Genomic DNA, 15688 nt, shown 5'->3' with positions numbered 1-15688 from the left:
CCACGGTGGAGATGCACTAATACGCGTGCTCTGATTGAATATGATTGACTGCCATCGTGACAGAAGAAAAAAATGTAAAAGCATAAATTTGATGAAAACACACAATTATAACGAATTTCTTTCATCGCTAGCACAGCCACAGGAGTTCAAAAATAATTTAAACAATTTTTTGCAAAAAAATTGTGAAGAAAAAAGAATATTGAAAACTGTGATTGCAGAAGAAATATTATTTATAAAGCGAGTTGCTTTTTTGGCTCTATCTCCCCCACATTTTTCGATAAAATTTCAACCGCAGCTGAATTTTAGCCACCAATTGCGAGGAATAAACTTTGAAATTATTTTATAATTCTATTTTTTTCATCATCGCCATTTTTGACAACCAACTCCATCATTTCATTTAGCAAGACGAAGATTTTTTTTACCAGAATAAAATCTGATTGTCATAAGACGCATGAAGACGTAGGAAATGTCATTTTTCTCTAACTCCTAACAAGGTTTTAACAAAGGTTTTATTAGGGCTTCGAGAAGGTAAGGTTGATAGGATTCAGTTGTAAAGCCTTGAACTCCTATGTAGGTTTTATAAATAGGCCGTAACAACCTTTTGCGGAGGTCCTTTTGGGTTTTAAGTGGGGTTTATCGAGGTTCTGGGGAGTTTGTTACGACTAAGTGGTTTTAATGTTGGTTTTGGCTGATAGGTTTTATAGCGGTTGTGACAACTTTGATAAAGCCTAAAATGTTACTTGGGAAAGGTGGATGAGGTAACTCAGGGTAAAAAATTTCATTCTTTGGATCATAACTTGAGAACTAGTTTTAATTTTAATGTATTTCGCAAGGTATTCCGATATTCACGAAAACTTACTTTTCTCTGGCACCACGCGAGCGACTTACCCAAACCATAGCTGATCAACCGTTTCGACCTCTACTATAACAAACGGGACTTCCCCTGCGCAAACCAACGCAATGCTTTCATCTCACACTGCTCTACTGTCTGAACCGGCACGAATTACGCCATACCAACACCGCCGATGACTGCTCGGTGGTTGTTGCTCCTCTTGCTCATCATCCGCGGTTGTGTCGCGCACAATTTTTGTCGTCCCCAACCATCGTTTCTGACGACTACCAGCATCAATTAAACGCTATTACACACATGCGTATTGACTTAAACACACCCGGTTTATGAGTTTGAGCTTAATTGACGATTTAGAATATGACCACTTCCTCCTTCTTCTCTGTCTCTATGCTCTCAAGCGATTAGTTTGATTGTCTTGAAATGAGAGAAAATGAGTTGGCGCGAAGTTATCTCACCAAATCGAAGCCGAACTGTGGCGTTGTATAACAACCTGCGCTGCCGGTGCTGCAACAGTCCGATTAATTGCTTTTTGTGTTCTCTTCTCTCGTTCCATTCCAGTGACCGCGCAGTATCGACAACACCCGTAGGATCAAACCCCCGGTAGCCGCGAGCAAACAATGCAAATATGGACCTGTCCGTGCTCATCGTAATGTTCGTCGCGACCCTGCTCGTGCTCGTTGGTCTGTACTTTTTCCTGATGAAGCCCCTGGCCGGCAAGTCGTACGAAGAGATGCAGAAGGAGAAGCTCGCGATGCGCGAGAAGATTATGGGAACCGGTGCCGGTGCCGCCACCAGCGCCAAGTCGTCCAAGGATAACGCCAACAAGAAAACGAAAAAGGTCAACAAGAACAAGCAGCAGCAGAAGCAGAAGGCCGCCGTCAAGGACTCCGACCAGGACTCGGTGGTGGAGACCGAATCGGCCGAGTCCGAGTTTGAGGAGGAGATCAACCCGCTGACCTACGCCAAGAAGAAGGTGAACGCGAGCGTCGAGTACGCCGAGACGGAAGCGTTTGCGCTGAACGCCGACGGGCATGGAAAGGTACGGCTTTGGGGTTTGTGTATTTCTTGAAGACTTGGGTAACGCTGGTGGGTTTTTTTTTTTGGTTGTTTTTGCAGAAAAAGGACAAACCAAACCAGGGCAAGAAGAACAACAAGCAAAAGGGAGGCATTCTGCTGAACAAGTCGGAACCGGTGCTGGTGAAGCAGGAGTCGGCCCAGGAGATCAACCACTTTGAGGAGATTCACCCGAAGGATGCGCTGGAAATCGCTCGTCAACACGTGAGTTGCCGCCGCAATATCTTTAAGTTGCAAATGAGCTAACGTTATCTCGTAATAATTTTCACAGAAAGAGGAAGACGCTAAGAAGTCTCAGCCGAAGGAAGTCGCGGACAAGGCCCGTCAACCTGCCGCTGCCACCACCGCTGCCGTGAAGAAGGAGGAAGAAGTCAAGACCAAATCTCACCCCAAGGATCAACGCAAGCAAAAGAACAAGGAGAACGCCAAGCCACCGCTGACCAAAACTAGCGCCGTTGAGGAGATTCCGGTCGTGCCGGCTGTGGTGGCCCCGGTAGTGATGGCCAACCCCGTTGCAGCCCCCGCCGAAGTCAAGTCGTCCGCCAACGTCGTCAACAAGGACAAGTCCAACAAGAAGAAGAAGAACGAACTCATCACCCAGCAGCTGGCCGCCGAAGTGCACGACGCCGTCAACGTCCAATCGCTGGTGCGCATCCTCGCCAAGGCCGACCTGCCCCGCAACGATATTCAAATTTTGATCGACTTTCTGCTGAACAAGCAGCAGGACACGCTTACGAAGGACCCGTCCGAGTGGAACGACCCCTCGGACCCGCTGCAGAAGCTCAAGAAGCAGCTCCAGGAAAAGCAAAACCAACTCGACGAGGAACAGAAGGGCGCCGCCGGCCTTCACGCCAAGCTCAAGGAGCTGCGCCAGGAGTTGAACAGCGAGAAATCTCAGGCCAGCGCCGTCGTCAAGGGCTTCAACGAGGAGCTCAACAACAAGAAACTCGAAGTCCAGAGCCTGTCCCAGCAGCTGCAGCTCGTTTCGGACAAGTACTCGGCCGAAAAGCAAGCCCTCACCCACCAGTTCCAGCAGCTGCAGGCCAAGTACGTGCAGCTGTCGGAGAAGCATGCCGCCGCCCAGGAAGGCGTCGCCAGCGTTGCCCAACTCAACGAGAACATGCAAATCCTACAGCGCGAACTCATGACCAAGAGCCAACTGCTGAACGAGAAGCTGCAGGTCGAAGAGGTGAGCCATCTTTTTCGACTCAACGCGATAAGATAAGCCTAGCATCTCACGCTTCTTCTTTTTTTAGGAACTGCTCAAGAAGAAGACTGAATACGAGATGCTGCTCCGCAGCAAAGACGAAGCCCTCCAGCAGCGTGCACAAGGTACCTGTCCATTGCAAAACCATTTAAAAAAACATCACCTCAGTAACGAATCTCATCCTCTCTAGACGTTGCCGCGTACGAGGCCGAACTGCAGCAGCTGCGCGTCGTCGCCACCCAAAAGGACGAGCTGGCCAAATCCTGCCAGCAGCAGAGCTTCGAAATCGACCAACTCAAATCCCAACTGGGCGAGCTCCAGCTCAAGCAGAAGCAGGCAGCGGCCGCCAGCAACCAGGTCGAGGAGAGCAGCAAGGTCGAACTCCGAAACCTCCAGAATGCCTTAGACTCGAGCAAAACGGAGCTGGCCGGCTGCCGGGCCGAGCTCGTCGCCGCCAAGTCCCGCTCCGGCGACCAGGACCAGCAGCTGAAGGAGCTGCGCGTCCGCGAGGAGGACCTCCAGAAGCAGCTGCACGAGCAGCGCGAGAAGAACAATGTAAGTGTATGCGCGCGCTTTGCTTGACACTGTTGGTTCTTGACACTTACAACTTTGAACGTTTTTATTGGATATGAATCAGTTGTAAATAGGCGGAGTTGGTGGTGATTTTCACGGTTTTGGGCTTGTTTGTTTGCTTTAAGTATTTATTTTTACAAAATTTTCATTTATCACAAAATTACGCAAAAAATACTGTCTTGCTTGACTTTCAGCACTATTTTTTAACTTTGTGCCGACATGCCACACGAGCTCCAATGCTATGGGAACATAATATATAACAAAATGTTAATAAGCAAACGTTTAACATGATCTTCACACTGCTCTTGTTCGCAATAATGTCCCATTATACATTTTATCAATTTTGTTCTTTTAAGCGGTACGCAGCTAAAAAATCATCTTTTATATATTCTGGCAAAAACAAAAATATCGAAGATTCTAAAATATAAAATGTAAAAACATAAACTTCCATAATTTAAAATCCAAAAAAAAATAATTAAATGTTTTAAAACTAAAAAAAAATATTAAAATTTCAGATTTAAAAACCCAACAATAATTTCTAAGATTCTAAACAAAATTTAAAAATTCATATAAATTGTAAATATGAACATTTCCTATATCAAGGTATTTGCAAAATTTTCATACAGCTCGTACTTGAAAAGATTTTTTTAATTTTAGAAATTGAGAAGTGAGAATTAAAAATTAGAAAATTTTGCATACAGTTCGTACTTGATAAGATTTTTTTTTTAGAATTCGTTTCTTTCCTCAAAATGACGTATTAGACTATCACAATCAAACTCAGACTTTGCAGAAACGTCAGCCTGCACACATTTGACTTTTGTTTGAGAGTTTGCCGAAAACAAATGTGCGAGTTTGGCAAACTGTCAAAAGCAAAATGCAAGTTTGTTTGTTTGCCATAGTCTAATAGCTCCTTAACTACCCCTCATCTGTTAGCTATTTCGGAGATTATTTTCCAACTTTTTTTCCTAAGTAGGTTTACTCGATTCTTTAAGCACCCGCTAACTCTGTTCCCAACTTTGAGTAAATAATGAATTTTAATGCAATTGGATATTCTACTAAAGGAGGTATTAGACTACGACCAACAAACAAACAATCCCGCACTTTTTGACAGTTTAGCTGCATTTTCCTGTAAAATCTTAAGCCAGCATACATTTGGCTTCGTTTTCCAGTTTGGGAAACTGTCAAACACGAAAAAGTGCGAGTTTGTTTGTCACAGTCTAATTTCACATTACGAACACACAAAAACCAAACAATTTTAATATTAGGATATTCTTGAAAAAAAAATCATGAAAAAATATACGTCATCGTTTCAATCATATCATAAAAAATTTAGTTTCCAGAACAAGTTTTGAAAATTCAATACATTATCTGCTTTGTCCAACAAATACAGGGTGGCCACTCAAGTCGGGAAATCGGGAAAATCGTGAAAAAGTCGGGAATTTATGATTTTTTTGCCAAAAAGTCGGGGAAAGTCGGGAATTATAAGCATGCTTGATTGAAAATAAATTTTTTAACTCTTGAATAATTTTGTAAGATTTTGTACAATTCTCAAATTGAATTCACTCAATTCTGCTTTAATAACTTACTTTAAATTTAAGGTTCTTTTCACTATTTCAATATATTTGAGTATGGAAAAGCTGTTTAAGACATTCAAAATCTTAATTAATATTGGAGTCTGTGACACTGATCTTCATAATATTTTTCATGAATCATAATAACATAATAACTCCAGATATGATCTCTATAAATTTTTGTTTATCATAGAGCCTAATGGCCAGCTTAGAGTTATGATTCTATTTCATTTTGTCACATAGATTAAATATTTGAAAACAGATTCAAACTTGAGTTAGTCAAATTCTTTAAGTAATTAGAATGTTTTTTTTTATGTTGCCGTTAAACTTTTTTTGTGAGTATGGCTAAATTACTATTATACATAAAGCTTGATTTTCAGTTTTCGGGAAACTTAAATATCGAATGAAATCCAAAATTTAAAAACTTTTTTTACGTTTTGAATTGCAAAAAAAAATAATCCAAGAAATTTAGAGTTATTGCAAAACTGTTTAAAAAATTGTCTCTTTAAACATTTTGCTTAAAATAAGTGGTAAAACATAAAATCATATCTAACTGAATGTTCATTAAAAAAAAAACAGTTAAATACTGACCACTAGATAAATTAACATTGATTTTAAAAAACAATATCAAAAATTACAAAATTTAAAAGAGAACCAGGCAAATTATTTTTATGAATTTCTTGACATTTTTCTAAATCTTTTGAATGAATAATTTTAGCAATTATGTTTTAATCATTCTTTGATTTAAAATGATGATGAAGTTTAAAAAAATAGGAACGAAATTTTAAGTTCAGTTATCTTTAGCATTTTGTCATTTGCAGTTGAAACGAAGTTTCAAAAACTATACTTTTGCCAATTTCGTTTCGTTTCGTTTTCGTTTTCGTTTTACGGAGCAAGGTGGGGGACGCGGCCTCAAGTCAATCCAAGTCCGGTTTCTTGTGGAAAAAAGGGTAGTGGCCGAACTAGTATTGCATACCAAATGAACACCACCGGAAGATATAGGGTATCGGGAGGGGGAAGGTGAAAGAAAATTAGTGTAGGTGTGAGTAGTAAGAACTTGGATGACTTGAGCAGTTACGTTAATCTAACTTCTAACTAAAACTGAATAAAGGAACTATGAAATTATGATTTAATCTAAAATTAATTTGAGATTTATACAAAGGGAACCTATGATGTATTTCAAATTTAAAGGAAATCAAATAAATTTACTGGAAAATGAAAGATGAAAACTAACATGTCAATGGCATTTTTTCTGGGCTTCGTCCTGTCGCGTCCGTCAGTAGTCTTGTCGTACATTGCAACTAACTTTAATTTAACTGATCATTTATGTCCAATTATTCATTTCAGAAAACTAACTAACTTGAATCAACAACCTCAACTAAACTGTCTGAAAGTAACTCGAATCTCAAATCCCCGAAATTTTAATTACAAAGCCAAACATTCCTTTATCTATTTGTTAAACCTGTCTTGCTGCTTCCAAAAACAATAAACATTAATGAAACGTTCATATTTTACAAGTTGAACACTCTTTGTTAATACGACTATTTCGTGCCTTCTATTTCATTAGGGCACACAAGCTTTGCAAACAAGAGTGTATCCCTATCATACCTTATGTAAACTATCATTTGAGTGAAAGAGACACAATCCTGTTCACACCTGTGTGTCCTTTTGAAATGTTAGGCTCTGTTTGATCGTCAAAACTCCAGTAGATCCTCGATTCGCAACAATGGTCGATACAACCATAATCCGAAAACCGTTAGTTCAACAGATTAACGAATTTTGTCCGATATCATTTCATTATTGATTGATCGAGACTCTATGGATTTTTTGACAATTCAGAATGGTTAGTATACCACTTGAATTGAAATCAGAGATTCTGATAGCATTACTAAACTGGCTTACACATAACTGGAGTCTGGAAGTATTAAACAACCTAGAAGAGTTACAAAAAAAACTAACTATTCCTCCCTAATATCAAACGGTTTTAAACCTGTTCCTAACAGATTTCACGAACAAGAATATTGAGACTCAAATAAAAAATTTCAATATCTTGCAATTTTACATATTATAAAAGCTGTGATTTCTATCAACACAAGTATATAAATATAAAATATATGTGTGATATATATCAACATCGGAAACCATCTTTGCAAATAGCCCTGAAACGACGGCAACGTGTGGCTCCATCTCCAGGGAAAAACTATACTTTTGCCAATTTAAAAAAATAACATGAATGTTATAAGTATTGTTGAACTTTCGATATTTTTTTCAAAGACTAATTGTTTGTGTTTCTACTCTGAATCATAATAATGAAGTTCCATTTGTGAAGTTTTTGTCAATTGTTGTTTAGTTTCTGTATTTACAAAAAATGCCTATATTTGGATTATTTTTAAATTCATTAATTTTTTTTCGGTGGTTAATATCAAGCAAAACAATGCCAAAGGGCCGTTGTGGGTTTGTAAAAAAGGAGTGTCCTGTCCACGCTAGAGAATGTTTACATCTTGCATGAAAGGGATACACTCTTTGTTTACAAACCCACAACGGCCCTTTGGCATTGTTTTGCTAGATATTGACTTTTCTTATAGAAAGTTTTTTGTTTGAAATCATTCCTTAGATAAGAAATGCGTATTATTTGAGCATTCTGGAAAAGTCTGGATAAAGTCGGGAATTTGAAAATGGGATTTGAGTGGTCACCCTGCAAATATTAGCTGAGATATGTGCAATTTCGTTGAATAAATAGTGACTTTCTTTTAAATCTTTGTATTTCAAATGTTCGACATTTGAGTGACCAACCAAAAAATTGCACAATTTGAACAAGACTGCAAAAATCACCATCCCCTTGTCGCTAGCTTGCTATTGTTTTGGTTTAAACTACATAATCTTCTGTTCTGCCCTTTTCCCGATTTCTCTAACCCACCTGACCTGACCCATCACCACCACCACCACCAAAAAACCTTCCTTTCACCATTTTGGCCACTGCTCACGCTCGTTGTTAGGATTTGCGCATGAAGAACTGGAAGTTGATAGAGGCACTGCAAGTGGCCCAAAGCAAAACGGCCACCACTAACACGAGTCAAAGTAGCAAAGTTGTAAGTGTTTCAAGCGAAAAAAAAAACTTAAAATAACTAACGCGGGGGTTGATGGTTCACAACTCTCTTGCAGGAATTGACGGCGGCGGCCAGTAAAATTGCGTCCAACCATGTCGTCGTGGAAGCGCCCGCACCCAAGGTCGACATCGACAAGGTCATCCTGGAGGAACAGAACCGCACCAAGGATCTGCTGGTGAAGCTGCTCCCGACGGAGATCGTCTCGGCACTGCCACTGGACGCGGCCAACTTTTACAGCTGGCTCGAGTCCACCGTTGTCTGCATCCAGGAGCAGCAGCAGGAGTGCATCCGAACTGCCACAGAAGCTGCTGCTGCGGCGGCGGCGGCGGCTGCCTCGGTCGCGGTCACCACCACCACCACCAACAGTAATAATAGCACCGAGGTGGGGCACCTCAACTGCAATAGTAGGAGTAGTAACAATAATAGTAGTTTATACGAAAATAATGACGCCAACGGCAACGACGGCAGCAATAAGAATGGTGCCCCCGAGGGAGACCTGGAGGACCAGCAGGTGCTGGCGCAGCGGAACGAACAGCTCCAGAAGACCGTCGATCAGTACAAGACGATCATCGCGGACACGGTAAGTTTGCTGCTCACCCCTGCTGACGGTTCTTCTTCATGACCAATGAAAACATTTTGCATCATTAGTTCGTCCTTACAAGTCCCCATACAATGTTGGCAACTGTCCATACAAAAAATATTAAAAAATCTGTATCTAGAGAAGGAGAGCAATTCTCTACGAAAAAAAAAATTTTTTTTTTAATCCAACTGAAACTTACATACAAAGAAGCCGTTTTGCATAATTAGTTTGTCCATATAATTTTCCATACAAATTTGGCAGCTGTCCATACAAAAATTAGGTATGAAAATTCAAAAATCTGTGTCTTTTGAAGGAATTTTCGATCGTTTTGCTGTCTTCGTCAAAGTTGTAGGTTTAGATAAGCACTACACTAAAAAAAATGCGATACACGGTAAATTTTTTTTTTTGGTGATCTTTAATTTCACTTTTTGTCACTAAAGCTTGACTTGCAAAAAAAAACAAAGTTTTTATTTTTTTTCATTTTCTGATATGGTTTAGGGGACATCAAATCCCAACATTTCAGAAATTTCCAGAATGGGCAAAAATCTTTGACTAAGTTATGATTTTTTGAATCAATACTGATTTTTTCAAAAAAAAAATAAATATTGGTCGCAAAAATGTTTCAATTTAATTTTTCGATGTAAAATCAAATTTGCAAGCAAAAAGTACTTAAGTGAAATTGTTTGGAAAATGTTTGGCGGAAGGATTTTTTCACCTTGCTATGCCCAAACACAAGTTTTTATGGGCTTTGTCTGTACAGAAGTTTGTTATGGGGACATAAAACTATAACTTGAGGCCCCAGACAATCAAATTTGAAAGACTGATACGTGCATTTTGGAAAAAAAAAATACTTGAAAAAGGCACTTTTTTCATTCAAGCTCAGCGCGCGGGTTGTAAATCATTTTTAGGAAATTTTTGTTGTGTGGAGACAATGTTTCATCCTAATCTATCATTTTAGGGTTATGTACCAAAGTTTTTACCACTTTAATTTTGTTTTTGGGACGCCCGAACGCCCAATTATCAACTTCTATGCAACATGGGCTTAGACACTCACACATGGCGAATGCCAGTCTGCAATCCGCTAAAATCACCGTCTCCGAGCGAAGCGAAGCATAAAGGCATTGAAGATTGACACATTGAAGATGAAGCCCATAAAGCGTAAGAGAAAAAAAAGAAAATTTGTGAAATTTTCTTATCTTTGCGATAACAATGTTTTATAAATTTTAAAATCTAGCCTTACTTATTCAAAGTTCAAATTAATTTTTGAATTATTTTTCGAGTCCTAAGCAATACTTGTAGTTTTGACAAAGATAATAGTGCGCAAATTTCATTAAAAAGCATAAAGTTTTACATTTTATGAATTTCTACGTACAAAAAAAAAATGATTTAAAAGTGTTTGCTCTGATGCTTTTGATGAATTAAGTCATAGAAAGATTAGAATGTGAGATGATAATTTGGAGCCTTCGACAAAGTTGCATAGATTGATATGGATAGAAGGATTTTCTGAAACACCCTAATCGTGAACCACCCTAATTTTCAACAAAGTCATAAGTTGCCACTTCCCAGTTAAATTAACTTTTTCGAAGACACTAAACTTGAACCATTTTTCGGATAATCGTATTTCCACTTAATTCTGCGATCTGTTATACCACTGTGCATTGGCAGAAGAGCTGTCAAAAGATGTCAGTAACTTGTTCATCCCTGAATTGAGATTCGTTTGGGTGTAGCTTGATGATGCTTAAAACAGGGAATTTAACCTTAAAAGGGAAGGTTTACTTCTAGAGTTTTGCCTTTCTTACTAAAGAAAGGCATAGGTTTTACTTTATGGCTGGACGTCATTTTCATCTTCGTAAATAATACGATACAGCATGAATTTTAATCGGAAAAATCGCTAAAGTCGCCAAGTAAGTTGAGCTTCGAATACTGGCGCATATATTTTGTGGCTCGACTTATACTCGTTTGTAGTAGCTTGTCTACCGATGTTTCCTTCAACATGTAAGATATCGTAGCTTTTCGGTTTCTTTTGCTCTGTCCGTTTTTTGCATAACTGTCCAATGTTTATGCAAAAACTTTTGTGACTTAGGACATTCATCCCGCTACAAACAATTTGTTTCCCGTGTGCTCCTAAAATCGCCTTTAAGTAGGCTTCATTTTGTCGTGATTTCGTCAGTTTATTTAACAGAGTTCATTGGATTCGTCCCGCCCGTGTGGATCAATCGGACCGCGCGCTGGACTCACAATCCAGAGGTCGCCGGTTCGAATCCCGCGGCGGGCGCTCTAAAATTCTTTGTGTAAATATGGGTATTCGGCGCCGTCGCTCCGTGCCATACTTTCATACACTTAGGAGCCCAGGGCGGCGAAGTCCTTGTAGATAAAAGGAAGACACTAGTGGTTGGTACTAGCAATGGTGGCCGACAGCTATAAAGTCAACTTCGTTTTTTCATTGGATTCCAATAGGAGCTTTCGAAGCTTCTAAGCTTTATATCGTTTTCAAAGTTTTCAATGTTCGCGACGCCAATAGAGGAAAAAATCGTGACGTCAGAAATGAACTCAAATCACTCAAAGTTCATTTTGTGAGTGACTTTAACATTTTGGCCTAGTTTGACAGCTACCTCGTTCCCAGGTTTTCTGTGGGAGAGAAAAGGAGGCGAATACTTTATGAAAATCATACCTGTCAAAATTCCTTGTTCGATGAGATCGAACGCACACTACTACAAAACCAAAACTGCGCTACCTTTGAATTATATTCTTTGCTTTTCTTTTTGCGCACACCTAGTTTTTAGAATAAACCGCTCATTGTCTAGCTCGTAACCGTACGATTCGCACGCGTCTTTCATTCCGGCCGAAATCGAAGGAAAAATACGACCCTAAAATACAGTCCACTAGATCAACCTACATAAATTTCTGGTCCTTCTGTGCCGAATGAAGTAGTGAACCGGTTAAAGTTACGGGAAAGTGGATTTTCGACGGAAAATCGCGAAAATGAGCATTCGGTTCGGCTAAAGTGTCGGTCGAGTGTAGCGGCGCCATCTTGAATTCGCGAGAGCCCGCTTCAGTGAAAAAAAAAAAGATCAGTGTTCCCAGCATGGAAAACGATGCACCAGCCTCGCGCTCGGGAAACTGAGGAACAAAAGGAAGAAAAGAAGACGTTCTACAGCCCCATCAGGGAGCAGATTTTGGAGCACAAGCGAAAAGAGCTGAAAAGGAAGATGGAAGAAAAAGTGAAAGCTCTCGTCCGTCAGCGAGGGGCAGTGAAGTCGAAATTGACGCGCATCAGCACGGCTTTGGTCGACGTAGTGGAGGGAAGGCAAAATCCTAACCTCAAAAACATTCCGTTTTTGCGTCAAAACTCGAAAAATGTGGACGCTTGTTATCGTGAGTACAACACTATCCAAAATGAAATTGTCGCGTTGCCCCTCTCTGACGATGCGAGAACGGAACAAGAGAACCGTTACATTGAGTTCGAGCACCTGTACAACGAGGTCAGCATCAAGCTGGAGACCTTGTTAGAAACCGCCGTCAAACGGGAGCAGCGCCCGTCGTTGGCGTCGGCGAATCAGCTCGTCCCGGCGAATGCGGCTGCCGCTGTGGTCCAGCCACCGCCGTTGAGTGTTCCGCTTCCGAGTTTTGATGGAAACTACGAGAATTGGAAGTCCTTCAAGTGTATGTTCACGACGATCATGGCGCGCTACCAGACGGAGTCTCCGGCTATCAAACTCTATCACCTCAAGGATTGTATGAAGGGAAAGGCGATGGGGTTCATCGATGAGGAGACCATTAAAAACAATGATTATGATGCTGCCTGGGCCAGTCTGGAGGAGAGATTCGAGGACAACCGCCTCATCATCGATAAACATATTGAGGCGCTCTTCAACCTGCCCAAGATCACCAAGGAGAGTGCCGAAGAACTCCGGAAGCTACTGGATACGTGCACCAAGAACGTGAACGCCCTCAAGAATTTGGACCTACCAGTCGTGGGACTAGGAGAACAGATGCTGCTCAACGTTCTGTCTGCCAAGATGGACAAAGACACCAGGAAGACCTGGGAGACTCGCCAGAAAGCTGGTCAGCTTCCAGCGTACGCAGCGACGATCGCCTTTCTCAAGGAACGCTGCAAGATTCTGGAGAAGATCGAGGTCAACACGAAGTCAAACTCGGAAGCGACGAAGCCATCCCGTGCGGTGGCTAGAAGCAACACGTTGGTGTCAACGACGGAGCAAAAGTGTGCAGTGTGTAAAAGTGACCACGAGTTGTGGAAGTGTGATCAGTTCAAGAACTACAGTGCCAAAGAAAAGTACAGTGTTTTGAGAAAAAGTGGTTCCTGTTACAACTGCCTACAACGTGGACACCGCCTCAGCGAGTGTTCATCGAGTTCCTGCCAGAAGTGTGGCAAACGCCACCACACTCTGCTGCACGTCGGAGACAAGAAGCCGGCAGATCCGTCGTCCAAGAACGAAGAAGCGGATTTGTGCCGGTCGAAAGAGCCGCAGGTTCGGACGGAACAGGCAACTGGTTCTAGCAGCACCCGATCGGAGACGACCGCAACGCTTTGTGCCCAGGTCGAGAGATCCGTGAACGTCACGCTCCTGTCAACTGCCGTCGTCCTGGCCTACGGCAGTGGAGGCGTCAGCTATCCGTGCAGAGTCCTCCTAGACTCAGCGTCCCAAACGCACTTCGTGACTGAACAGTTCGCAAAATTACTCGCTCTCGAAAGACAACCCGCCAGTTTCCTCGTCTGCGGATTGAACGGTTTGGACACGCGCATTCGATCCAAGATCGAAGTCCGTATCAAGTCACGAGTCAACGAATTCAGCTTGGCACTCGAGACGCTCATCGCACCGAAGATTACCGGGGAACTACCGTCCTACTCAATCGACGTTCGCAAGTGGCCGCTCCCGCCAGGGACCGAACTCGCGGACCCTGCGTTCTTCAAGCGTAACAAAATCGACATGCTGATCGGTGCGGATGTTTTCTGGGACCTCATCAAGAGCGAGCAAATCGAGATGGGGCCGAACTTGCCAACGCTGCGTGACACAAAACTTGGCTGGATCGTCGGAGGATCGGTGTCCAGTGCAAGTCCAGCGAAACTACGAACCCTCTGCACTGTGACTGAGAATGACCGCCTCAGCGACATCCTCAAGCAGTTCTGGACGATCGAAGGCAGCGACGAGCTGTTGGCCCCCGGGCCCGGCGACACGGCATCGAATACCGAATGCCTTGAGCATTTTCGCCGTACTCACCAGAGGGACGGCGAAGGACGATACATCGTCAGACTCCCGTTCAACGAGCGGAAGAACCAGTTGGGCGATTCGAAGCAGATGGCCATGAAACGCTTCCTGACCGTCGAGCGGCGACTCGACAGAGAACTGGAACTCAAACAACAGTACGCTGCATTCATGCAGGAATACGAGAACCTGGGCCACATGCGTGAAGTCCGCACGGAAGATGCAGATAACGGTGGACCGGCGTATTATCTCCCGCACCACTGTGTCATCAAACCGACGAGCACGACGACCAAGCTGCGGGTGGTGTTCGATGGCTCCGCCAGGACCACGTCCGGCGTCTCACTAAACGATGCCCTGATGACCGGACCGACCGTCCAAAACGATCTGATGGCGATACTCCTGAACTTCCGGTGCTACCGGTTCGCGCTTACCCTGGACATCCCAAAAATGTATCGCCAAGTGAGGATCAACCCCGACGACGCACGATTTCAGCGAGTGTTTTGGAGAGACGACAAGAACCAGCCGCTGAAGATCTTCGATTTGCTGACCGTAACGTACGGTCTCGCCTCGTCACCGTTCCAAGCAACGATGACCCTGAACCAGCTCGCCGACGACCACGGAGCAGAATTTCCACGCGCTGCCGCTGTGTTACAAAGCTCTTGCTACATCGACGACGTTTTGACGGGTGCGCAGTCTCTGGACGACGCACTTCAACTGCAACGAGAGATCGTCGGGTTGCTGCGATGCGGTGGTTTCGCCGCACACAAGTGGTGCTCAAACGCGCCCTCGATTCTGGAAGCCATTCCGGAAGCACAACAAGGAGCCAAACTGAACGTTGCTGAGCTCGATTTGAACGCCCTCGTAAAAACACTCGGAGTTGCCTGGCAACCGGCGAGCGACACGTTCTCTTTCGACGTGGTGGATTTCGAGCCAGCTAGCAACGAGCGACTCACTAGGCGGAAGGTCGCCAGCCAGGTTGCTAAGATCTTCGACCCGCTAGGGTTCATCGGGCCGGTCCTGACCGCGGCCAAATTGATCCTGCGCGGAGTGGGGTCTCTCAAGACGGACTGGGACGAACTCGTTCCCCCGAACATGGGTCGACAATGGCAGTCATTCCGGCGTGAGCTGCCGGTTCTGAAGAAACTCCGCCTACCGAGGTGGATTCTCTACAAGGAGATGCAGTTCGTGGAGCTGCACGGGTACTGCGACGCGTCGGACCAAGCCTACGGCGCCTGCATCTACACTAGGTTGACTCGACTGGACGGATCGACCGTCATGAAGCTGGTATGCAGCAAGTCGAGATTGCTCCCCAAGGCCACCAAGAAGAAGAAAGAGATTTCAACACCGCGCGGCGAACTGCTGGCGGCGCTACTGCTCGCTCGTTTGGTAACCAAGGTGCTGTCGTCGACAAGTACGACGTTCGCTTCAGTCAACTTGTGGAGCGACTCCCAAATCGTACTCAGCTGGATTCGAAAGCCACCGCAACATCTGCAGTTGTTTG

The 15688-nt window shown here is 43.2% G+C and overlaps 1 protein-coding gene across 3 annotated transcripts in view; it reads left to right on the top strand.

Moving 5' to 3' along the window:
* The window catches only part of LOC120417497 (ribosome-binding protein 1), a 28092-nt gene that overhangs the window by 7377 nt on the left and 5027 nt on the right, over positions 1-15688 (top strand). For 2 of the 3 annotated variants that reach the window (XR_005605472.2, XM_039579573.2), the window contains exons 2-8: positions 1409-1889; positions 1967-2128; positions 2196-3113; positions 3181-3256; positions 3322-3686; positions 8272-8364; positions 8438-8962. Coding sequence is in view for 2 of the 3 variants with exons in the window: in XM_039579573.2 (XP_039435507.1) it covers positions 1476-1889; positions 1967-2128; positions 2196-3113; positions 3181-3256; positions 3322-3686; positions 8272-8364; positions 8438-8962 (2553 nt within the window). In the remaining variant the exon portion in view is untranslated. The remainder of the gene's footprint in view (positions 1-1408; positions 1890-1966; positions 2129-2195; positions 3114-3180; positions 3257-3321; positions 3687-8271; positions 8365-8437; positions 8963-15688) is intronic. The other variant, XM_039579574.2, reaches the window with a different exon arrangement.

Source organism: Culex pipiens, chromosome 3, assembly GCF_016801865.2.
Source record: "Culex pipiens pallens isolate TS chromosome 3, TS_CPP_V2, whole genome shotgun sequence".
NCBI classification, from domain to species: domain Eukaryota; kingdom Metazoa; phylum Arthropoda; class Insecta; order Diptera; family Culicidae; genus Culex; species Culex pipiens.
This window is presented reverse-complemented; position numbering and strand designations above follow the sequence as displayed.